General features: G+C 38.6%; 1 protein-coding gene across 1 annotated transcript; it reads right to left on the bottom strand.

The window, feature by feature from the left end:
* Positions 1-4210: 4210 nt before the first annotated feature.
* LOC109193152 (auxin response factor 4-like) lies at positions 4211-9844 on the bottom strand. The gene is made up of 12 exons (XM_019343992.1): positions 8968-9844; positions 8679-8735; positions 8265-8462; positions 8065-8149; positions 7841-7931; positions 7544-7708; positions 6999-7118; positions 6835-6910; positions 6464-6626; positions 5621-6348; positions 5342-5532; positions 4211-4694 (listed from the first exon to the last, which is right to left on the bottom strand). The coding sequence occupies exons 1-12, from the start codon at positions 9334-9336 to the stop codon at positions 4502-4504; spliced, it is 2436 nt and encodes an 811-aa protein (XP_019199537.1). The 5' UTR covers positions 9337-9844; the 3' UTR covers positions 4211-4501.
* Between the last annotated feature and the right edge of the window lie 1359 nt (positions 9845-11203).

The following is an 11203-nucleotide window of genomic DNA, read 5'->3' as shown; positions in this document are numbered from 1 at the left end:
ATTGGACTTGGAAAATATTGATGTTATAATTGAAGATGAGGATCGCGCTGTTTTATTGCTTGTCTCTCTCCCTAGATCATACACGCATTTCAAAGAAATTATGTTGTATGGTAATAGTAGTGATACCCTTACTTTCGACAATGTTAAGTCAAACCTATTGTCCAAAGAAAAGTTTGACTTTGAAATTAAGTCTGAGGACAAAGGTGAAGGCTTGACCGTAAGGGGTCATTCACTTGAATCAGGGAGTAGCAATAAAAATTCTAGATCCAAGTCCAAAGGACATAAGTCCAACAAATCCTGTAAGTACTGCAAGAAGCATGGTCATGATGTGACTGAATGCTTCAAGTTGAAAAACAAGCAAGAGAGAGAAAAGAAGTCCGCTGAAGCTAGTGTTGTTGAAAGTGATTCAGAAGGCGATGTTTTGTTATCTGTTAGCTCCGGTTGCAAACGGAGCGAAACCGAGTTGTACATTCCACATGTGTCCCCACAAAGATTGGTTCATTTCTCTGGAACCGGTTGATGGTGGAGTTGTCTTGCTGGGTAATGATACCCAATGCAAGGTTAGTGGAATTGGAAGTGTTCAGATTAAAACTCATGATAACGTTATCAGGACTCTTACCAATGTTCGGTATATTCCTGATTTGAAACGCAATCTGATATCCTTGGGTACCTTGGAAAGTCTGGGGTGCAAGTACATAGCTGAAGGTGGAGTTTTGAAGGTCATAAAAGGCTCTGTTGTTCTCATGAAAGCTTCTCGATCTGGAAGCTTGTACGTGTTGCATGGCAGTACTGTGACAGGTACAGTAGCGGTATCCTCATCGATGTCTGATGCGGATCTCACTCAACTATGGCATATGCGTCTAGGGCATATGAGTGAGAAAGGCATGCATATCCTGAGCAAGAAAGGTCTCCTTGGTGGTTCAGGTACGGGTAAATTACCATTTTGTGAGCATTGTGTTTTTGGGAAACAAAAGAGGGTTAGTTTCTCTACTGCTACACACCGTACCAAAGATGTATTGGAATATATACATTCCGATTTATGGGGACCGACTAAATTCCAGTCTATGGGAGGCTGTAGATATTTTATGTCTATTATTGATGACTTTTCTCGTAAAGTCTGGGTCTATTTCCTGAAACATAAAAATCAAGCATTTTCTATTTTCAAGAAATGGAAAATACTTGTTGAGACTCAGACAGGTAAAAAAGTCAAGAAGCTCAGGACAGACAATGGCTTGGAGTTCTGTGAGTCAGATTTCAATGACTTTTGTGCGGCAAATGGAATTGCCAGGCACAAGACCTTGCCTGGTAAACCCCAGCAGAATGGTGTTGCCGAACGTTTGAACAGGACTCTATTGGAAAGAGCTCGTTGTATGCTCTCTAATGCTGGGTTATGGAAACGGCGTGATTTTTGGGCCGAGGCCGTTTCTACTGCTTGCTATTTGGTAAATAGATCTCCACATTCATCCCTTGATTTCAAAATTCCAGAGGAAGTTTGGTCAGGTAATCCTGTTGACTACTCTATCTTAAGAGTTTTTGGATGTCCTGCTTATGCTCATTCCAGTACGGGTAAATTGAACCCGAGAGCTGTCAAATGCATTTTCCTTGGTTATGCCTCTGAGTCAAAAGGGTATCGTCTATGGTCTCCTGATTCTCGGAAAATCATTCTGAGCCGAGATATCACTTTTGACGAAAATGCACTACTTTCTTCTGGAAAAGTTCCCAGTACAGATGAGACACAGAGTACTGGTGAGAAGGTGGAGTTTGAGTTCAGGCCTATTGATAGTGTTACTACTGCTGATGGTAATACTAAAGATGATGCATCTACTAGTGTCGCACCTCTCGTCGAGCCACTACGAGAGTATTCCATTGCTATGGATCGGCCTAGGAGGACAATCAAGAAACCTGCTAGGTATGCTAGTGATGATGAAACCAACATGGTTGCTAATGCTCTTTCAGTCGCATAGGAAGTTGATGGTGATCCATCCTGCTATTCTAAAGTTTTTCCTATTGCTAAGTTCAACCAGTGCTTGAGTTTAGTCGACTGTTCCAGTTATTAATTTCAAAATGGATTTGATCCAAGGTGGAGATTGTTAGAAAATAATTAAGTTCTATGGCTCAAAATCCATTCCACTCACCATGATGCACCACATGCTGCTGTCCACCCACGTCGCATGCATACAGTAGCCTCCTCATTGCACGTCCCGCCGGAAGTGGTGCCTTTCCTCAATGAGCATGCCGTATTTATCTCCTTCTTTCAATTGTATAAATAGCTCATGTTTCTTTGTTATCAAGGCATCAATATTGAATTCATTCTTTCTTCTTTCTTTTTTGTCCCCACGTAGAATACATATATATTTATATATATATTTGTTTTCTTTATACTCTTTTAGAGTTTAATATATATATATTATATTTTCCCAATTTATTAATTTCCTACTTTTGTCATTTATATATTTTCCTATTATTCAACTTCTATAATTCTCAATTTTCGATTCTTCGCTTCCGCATTATTCCGCTATATTCCTAACATAAAGTTTTTGATCTAAAGTTTTTGATCTATTTGTAGTGTTGTTGTAGACTTATAGTTGATGTGAAATTATTAACTTGTATAGAGTGCTTTGAACTTTGGACATTGATTTGTTTTTTTTATTTTTATTTTTTGCGTTTTTATTATTTTTTGAGTTTTGAAGCATGAATTAAATAGTTTTTATTATTTTTTGAGTTTTGAAGCATGAATTAAATAGGTCAAAATCAAGCCTAAACTCAAACTTGAGCTCAGTTTCGAGTCATGTCGAGTCAAACTTCAGCTCGAGCTCAAACAATCGAGTCACTCGAGCCGAGCTTGAGCTGCTCGAAAATATGACGAGCCGAGCTCGAGCTCGAGCTCCCCTGTTACAAACTGAGCTTGAGCTCGGGCTCGACTCAACTCGTTTACACCCCTAATTCAAACACCTTGATAAGGAATATACTCCGAATTACCGACCCTTATATACCGAGAACTTAATCGGATCGGACTCTATGCATATTGGGGTTTTTTTTTTCGACAGCGCGCCTAAACCAATCCGAACTGGTATTAAGCTTCTTCTTAACTTAATGAGCTTCTGCTTTGAACCCTTTAGGCTCGGTCCTGACCCAAATACTTAACTGGGCCCCGAGCCCAAGCGTCCAATACTTAAAGACGAATATGATAATGACGTTCGAACCGGATACATTGACCCGAAACAATTTACTCTTATCACACTAATTAAATAATGAATTTGTGAAAAATAGAATACGCACTATGCATATTACATAGTAAATTATATGTTTTGGTTAATTCGGTGAATTTTTTAAAGAAAATTATTAATAACTAAAACTTTAAAAGATGTAATATCCAATCCTTTTTTTTTGGGTGATTAGAAAAATCTACAATTGTTGTGCATGAAGAAAACCTCTTCGTCTTAGGCAAATTATATCGTGCACCGCGGTGCATAATCGATTATGCACCGCGCACCAAAACGATGTCGTTTTGTTAAATGAAAATAAACGGCATTCGTTTTTTGCCGTTCCGCACCCTTCCGCAAAAAGTAACTATGTTATTCAATTTCATTTCGTATACACTCAGTTTTGGTTCAACACAACTACAGTTTCATTTTGATATAACTACAGTTTCATTCGATATTTATAAACTCAAATATGTGAAAATATTATTTAATTTTATTTTATATACACTATTTTTTTTTGAATGCTTATTTTATATACACTATAGTTTCATTAAAACACAACTACATGATCATTTTGATATAATTACAGCTTCATTGTACAATATACACTCAAATATGTGAAATGTTATTCAGTTTAATTTTATATACACTGCAGTTTCATTTCACTACAACTACAGTATCATTTTGATATAACTGCATTGTCGGTTTAGATATACTGTAGTGTCAGTTGGTGTTTAATACACCGAACAAGCGGACTCTGTTAACGGTAACGGCGGACCGTTTCTTTACTTAAAGAAACGGCACCGTTTTTGACCGCGGTGCATGTGCACCACGGTCTATGATATAACGACTGTTTGTCTTATGACCCTAGCTACAAAAGACCACAATAAAATAAATTAATCTAAGTTGCATATAACTGTCCAGCTCACACCAAGAAGCCTAAAAGGCCAATCACTTCTTATTTAGTAGGAAAACACTCAAATGCAACATACATAAAGAAACCCTGACTACTGAAAAAAACTGCATCATACGAAATTTTGACATTAGCAGACTAATCACTTCTGCAGATTAAAGATTGCAAGCTTAACAACAACAACAAAAGCTTTCTAGTTCTAGAGACATTCCCATTGTTAGGAATCATTAGTACAAACTCAGGTTATACATATGCTGTCATAAAAAGTCTCCTCCTACTTACATACTTATCATGTGGAGTGAGCAAATTATTGAGCATAATTTCAGGATACAAACTAAGTTAAAGCATCATAGCATTACACGGGAATTAACGACATAAAAAAGCTTCAGATCTTGCTCACTGTTGGAGAAGAATTGGGGTTGGGGAGGCCGACTGAAGATGACTTTGATGCATCCGTTGTGACTGGCGGTGCCTCCTCTAGACAACTTTGTGTGTCGTCGCTTATCCCACCTATGCTCATTTTCTCCACCTCTTCCTGCGTGTATATGTGGATCTTCGAGACAACTTCACAGAACTCGCTGCATCATGCCATCAGAGACAACCAAATCAATTCAATCGTTGTATTGGGAAGAAACATAGAAGAATGAATGTATTGATATATGTTCTCGTATCCTAGGTTTATAGAGGAAACCGGTTTTTATCCTATAAATGATACTTGTGTAAAGGCCAATGGAATTAGAGCTACCACACATTAGGCTAAATATATTTGCCTGTTGGGGGCAACCCCAGTCAAGTTGGTCCAGTTGTTGACTTGGTAACCGCAACGCTACAAGTTCGATTCCCAACGGCAGTGGCCTATTGGCCTTCTTGGCTTGAGCCAGTCAACTATGGGCAACCTAAGCTGATTTAACTCTGGTCCTTTGACATGTGGGTTTATAAGGCGACTAGCTAATTGGTTGAATTCAATCTTTTAGTGTGATTTGGCCCATGGCATTATAGTCCAATTGAGTGATCCTAGCCCAATCTTAGTTTATAACAGCTGGCTAGGGTCACAAGGTGGGATTTACCTAGTGGACACTCTCGAGTAGTGGCTCTGGTTTCCCTTGTCACTCGAAAAAACATATATTTGCTTGCCAGTAGTGATGCTTTTAGATAGCCTAATGAAATTTGGAAGGCATAAGAATGAAATGCTCATTTCATGGAGGGGGAGCGGGGAGGGACTTACTGCCATGGATCGTCCCCAACGACCATCATGTCATTCTCACTGTCGGTGTACAAGATTCTCCATCCTTTGTTAGGATCACGCAGCAGGCCTTCCATTCCAAAGAGCTTCTCTAACTCGATGAGCAGGTCTTCATACCCGTTGAGTCTCGAGAGATCAATAGCCCTTCCAACCAAGCTCCCTTGTTTGTGAACCTTCACGAACGTATCAGATATCAAATACAGAGTTTGAAGTAAACAGCATAATTAGCGTAACGCTCCATCTGTCATTACTGAAGTTTACCTTAGTACAGCTCCTCTTACTAGAACCTTGAGAGCTCAGGGTGGAGGGCTCTTTGGTCAACGAGAAGCCAAATAGCTTACAAGGCCCCCCCGTTCCGCTCAAAGGGTCACTCTTCTCGTCCTTGAAATGGGCCTCGGGGGTTGCCAGTTTGGAAGGCTTTTCGAGGGGGCTCTGCTCACTGGTGAAATTTTGTATTGTACCCTCTTCCCTTCTTTTCCCGTTTTGGATGGATATCGGCTTCAATACATGATTTTCTCTAGGATAATCATTCATGTGTGGAAACATTACGGGATTCTGGCCAGCTCGATAGATCCCATTATAAGGTAAAAAAGTATTATTCCTCATCCCTTGAGAATCAAGATGATAGAAATTGTTCTTAGGGCTCTGATATGCTTGGAAAACATTGCAACCCTGTTCAGGTTTAGCCCAGGAACCGAATTTTACGTCTTTTTTCCCGGCAAAGGATCTCAAAGAGCAAATTTCTTGACCTTGCAAGACCTTTGGAAACCTATTCGATTCCAAAAAGCCTGTGTACATGGCTGGAGGTTGAGTTTGGAAAAGTTCACCGAGTTTCGTCTTTTCAATACCAGCAGGCATAAAATCCCGACGAGGCACAGTTTGCTGTTCAAACTCCGGGTGGCAGTTAATCTTTCCATAGAGAGGCGAGATTAAACCTATGTTTTCTTGACCTTGCAAGACCTTAGAGGATCTTATAGACTCCTCCATGTCTGAAAATCACATTTTTAGAAAGTTAAAAAATACTTAAATTTCCAGTGGAATTACTCGACGAAAATGATAACTTTCCTGATTATTAACAACAAAAAAAAAACAGTAGACCCATACCTGAAAAATGGCTTTCGTGAGGCAGTGCAGGTTGACTGGCCCGCAGTTTCTTCATTCGTGGAGAAGACTGGATGTTCAGTGGCGGTAATGAAACCGAAGAATCAATATCCCATGGAGAAACCCGTTCTTGATGATTACTCATCACATCATCATCCCATCTAACCTGTAACGTTTTATGGAGACACTTGTATCAAGAAGAAAATAAAGTGACTGCAACATTATACAACTGTGGCATAAAAAACGTTCACTTTTAAGTCTCGATACAATCTCTACTCGATCAATAGGGCAATATACTCGGTTTCATTTGGATCATAGAATAGTCGAGTACAAGTATGATTAAGAAGCATTATTATATGGAAAAATCAATATACCATCAAGCATCTCCACTTTGAACCGGGCCATCTATAAGGATCCAAGTCGCTTATTCCCGTCACAATACCGCTGAACCTGTAGTAGACATAAGAATTGCTTCTCTATATCAAAACTCTTCAATGGCAATAATATGTGATATATATTTACTGAGAAATTAAACTACCTTCGTTCGGGAGAATCGTCATAGTCGTATCTCATTTTAAATCTTGTTCCAACCGGGATTCGGTTATTGATGCTCTTCACGTATTTTTGGTAGGGTACAATGAAATCAGCATGGCTTGCCCTGCATCAGCATAATAAGTTCACGTGAGACATATCAAATATCTCCAATGAGAAGGGAGGCTATAACTAAAACCTCGAAACTTTCACTTTTGGTAAGGTTATGTTACATAACATTCCCTAGCCTTGTGCACTATTAGTAACTTTTCATTGAGCTAAGAATAATTATCTAGACCCTTTGGTTTACGGCACCCGTTACCCGAAGGTGCGGTCACTTTGGGTAAAACCCGCCTTGTGACCCTAGCTAGTAAAGGACCAGAAAGAGGTAAACCAGGTTAGGTTTGCACATAGCTAACCGACTCAAACCAAGGAGGCCAATAGATAGCTCCCAAAGGGTAGTCGAACTTGAAACCTTGTGGTTAACAAGCCAATTGTCCGACCAACAGTTATAACAAATACGGGAAATAGAGACAATTGAACGCATAGTACCTCAGGCTATAGAAGACATGGAATGTGCTCTTGCAAGAAACAGCATTTGTCACGGCAGAAAGAACGCTGGAATAAGAAGTCTGATTCTTAATGATTGATTCAGGCAATCCATTTCTCGGTCGAGCAGCTCTTCTTATTCCGAGTCTAAGATCTCCACCTTCTCCCCTGGAAAAACCATCTTCTAATTAACTTATATTTATTCAAATAACTCGGGACAAATATATCAAAACCACTCTAGATTAGCCCATTCGATCAAAACCACCAATATAGGTTGGCTTTTAAGAACAAGATTTGTACCTTAAAAAGAGAACCGCATCCCCTGACACCAGACCCTTTTGGCTCACGAAGATGCTCCACCCGGTGGTGAGCAAATGCCGCCTTGGCTGGCCTGCAAAAGGGGCATTACACCATTAAAATCCCCGAAACTCAATAGCATTCAACACGGTCTAATAAAATAAGCACATTAAACAAATCTTCCAATTTCCATATCGAAGAATATTCCAAGTTTTCAATCTAATAACCTCTATAGATGTGTCGGAATTTCCACTCCACTCCATGCAGGTCCTTAGCAACGAGCTCCTGAGACGGCCTTTGCTCTTTGTAATCCTACAATTCACAGCCCAGTAACAGTTTCATAAGAAATTTCGCTCTTTAATTTCCTAGTACTAGAACGAATGAATGAACATAAGTCACTGATGAAAGTCCAAAACAGAAACCGAACCAATGGTGGGAAACAATCTTCAGCAGCTCGGCGAGGAACTGAAAAGCCTCCATGGGTACTGGTATCAGAGGCCGTAAGGGTTTTGCAGAACATATGAGAGGTCAATTTTACGGGGGCAGCCCCCCCACCACCACCACCACCGTCCTCATCTATCCCCAAATCTCCATGCTCTTTGCCCTCCAAATTCATACCTACTGGCTGTATATATAGATTGCCAACACAGTCATATCCCAAACTAACTACTCCAATTTTCAAACAGTTTAAGGAATTCAGATAAAACTTTCAAAAACCTCCATGAAATAGAAAACCAACCACTTCCTTCCTCTCCAAAACCAATCACAAGAACATAATCATATATATAAAATACTAAAAACCAAAACTTTATACAATTAATTCAACTTAAGACAGCCATACCTCTGGTATAGGCAAAAGTGTCAGCTTTGTGTAGACTTCATCATTTTCCTTATTAGCCTGCAATTCAAGAATCAACACATCAAATCCCCAATTTTTTTCGATAACGAGGAAAACCCACAACCCTTTCGAGCGTGAGTAAACCTGACCCGCCTATGAACCTAACAAAGGACCACAACGAAGTAAACCAGCCTAAATTAGACATAGCTGAATAGAAGTAAATTAAAATCCCCAATTTTAGGAGCAAGTAAAAACACCCAACAAAAGGACTAATTTAAGCAGAAAGACTTACAAGAAGCTGAACATCCTGAACTGAGCAGAAGATCTGGGGGTGGAGGGGAAGGGTGGGCAGGTCCATCTGAAAGGTGGGAGGAAAGGGAGAGGCCTGCTCCAAATGGCCTTGGGGGAAATAGAGAACCACATTCCCTTTCTTGGGCAGGGAGGTGAGAGGGCCAGCACAGGCATGCCAGAGCTCCATGTAGATTGAAGATGGTGGAGCTGAGGAAGAAGAAGAAAAGGCATTTGAGGAGGAGGAGCATGATGAGGAAGTGGAAGTGGAGAGACCACCCCCCTTCTCACACTCTCCATTACAAAATGATGCATTCTTCTGCTTCTTCTCCTCCACCCCCCCACTCACTGCATGGTTCAGATCAATTTCCATGAAAAAAAACCCCAGTTGAGGTCTGCTGTTTTTATCACTATATCATCATAAACTCTCCAGAGGAGAAAACCAAAACCAAAACCAAAAACACCACAAAACAAAGCCTGGAAAAACACTTGAAAGTGGGGGTGGGACTTGGGAGGAAGAGCAATCAAGTGGAAAGTTAGAAAATTGGAAATGAAGTCAAATCGTATATATATATATATAAATATATAAAGGTAGAGTCTTTAAAGCAAGAACAGGAGATTAAGAGGGGAATTGAATACTACAATACTTCTCCCAAGTATAAAAACATCAAGAACTTGTAGTCACGGTATTGCTAGACGGATGAGGAAAGCGAAAGAAAGTTGTATATATGTGTATATATATATATACACATATATATAACAGGGAATTCAAAGCATGATTCCCCTCCCCCATTTTTCGTTCTGAGAAGGGGGAGCAGATGAAACAGGAGACGTAGACAATTGCTAAGGAAGCACAGAAGCTAAAGGCAAATTAAAAGAAAAGGCTTAAATGTGCTTCTGCCCTTTTCAACTTTTATATATATATATATATATATATATATATAATTTTTTTTTTTTTTGGGATGTTTCTCTGTGTGATGTGTCTGTGAGAAAGAGATGAGAGAGAGAGAGAGAGAGAGACCAACAGTGTGTTAAGTGGAGGGGACAAGTTAGGACAGTACAGAACCCACATAACTTAATCCATCCTTCCTCTTTTTGCTTTGCATTAGCTTTTCCACCCTTTATTTCACAAAAAAGAAAAAAACATATATCTGCACAGACATCTATACATTTTACCATTTGCACATATCTACATTCTACATTAATAATGTTTGTATCGGTGGTGGTTGTAGATTACAGTTGCAGACTTGTTCCCTCCCAACAATTAAAAAAAAAAAAACCTACAGTACACTTCATGTAGCTGTACGTACAAGCATTTGATACTTTTGGAACAACCTCCGCTAAGTTTGTCAAGTTATTCACTTGATAATCCGATCAGTATATGTAACCTATGTTGGTTTACCTTCTTGTACTGAATAAATTTATTCTTTATTTCTCTGATTAAAATAAATAAATAAATAAATAAATAATTGGTGCTTTTGCATTAAACATTTATAGCTCTATGTATAATCTTCAACTTGAATATTAATTAGTCTTGACCTCACATACATGGCTAAAAGTATTAGCTTGGCCTTTTCATTTGAATTGATGATTGATGATATTTGGAGTGAGGATGAGAGGTCCTCAATCCATCAAAATCATGAAAGGGATGTTTCCAATTGAATGGAAGCAATGCTCAAACTTTTTTTTTTTTTTTTTTTACCACAACAACAAACAACACTTAACTGCTCTTCCATTTTCTTACAAAACAAGTATACTAACCATATGTATTTGTTTTTTTTTTTTTTAAATAAAGGATGAATAACATTAATAACTACTGAAATAGTTCCGAAGACAACTAGGAAGAATAGACAAACCAAATTGAGAACTAAAGTGCCGTAACTAAAACATGAGAAATATGATTTGCTGATCGCTTAATACGACGAATAAAGTAACAAATTTGGAGACGATTTCTAAATTTATCTAAAATAAAATATAATAAAAGTCAATAATGTCGATTAATACTTAACTAAAATAAAATTTGTGTTTGTAGTATAAGTTACATTAAATGTTTATTTGTTTGTTTTACACATTTACATTTTCTTTTTAATTTTACCATTCACATTTTCCCTTTTGACATTTTTTAAAATTTTTTTTTTTTGAATACTATTAACTCTATTACAAGGTAATATCTATCTGTTCTATACTTTATCACAATCCTCTAACCTTTCCTCAAGGGGAGACACAGAGGTGCCATCTGA

This window comes from Ipomoea nil, unplaced genomic scaffold (genome assembly GCF_001879475.1).
Source record: "Ipomoea nil cultivar Tokyo-kokei standard unplaced genomic scaffold, Asagao_1.1 scaffold1834, whole genome shotgun sequence".
In the NCBI taxonomy this organism is placed as follows: Eukaryota; Viridiplantae; Streptophyta; class Magnoliopsida; order Solanales; family Convolvulaceae; genus Ipomoea; species Ipomoea nil.
Note: the sequence above shows the minus strand (reverse complement) of the source record. Positions and strands in the feature narration are given on the sequence as shown.

Excerpts from the sequence above, each read along its gene's own strand:
- LOC109193152 (XM_019343992.1), bottom strand. The coding sequence starts at position 9,336 with ATGGAAATTGATCTGAACCATGCAGTGAGTGGGGGGGTGGAGGAGAAG. Across the intron at positions 7,932-8,064 it reads ATTCCGACACATCTATAGAG|GCCAGCCAAGGCGGCATTTG; the intron begins GTTATTAGATTG and ends CCCCTTTTGCAG. Across the intron at positions 6,911-6,998 it reads GACGATTCTCCCGAACGAAG|GTTCAGCGGTATTGTGACGG; the intron begins GTAGTTTAATTT and ends TGTCTACTACAG.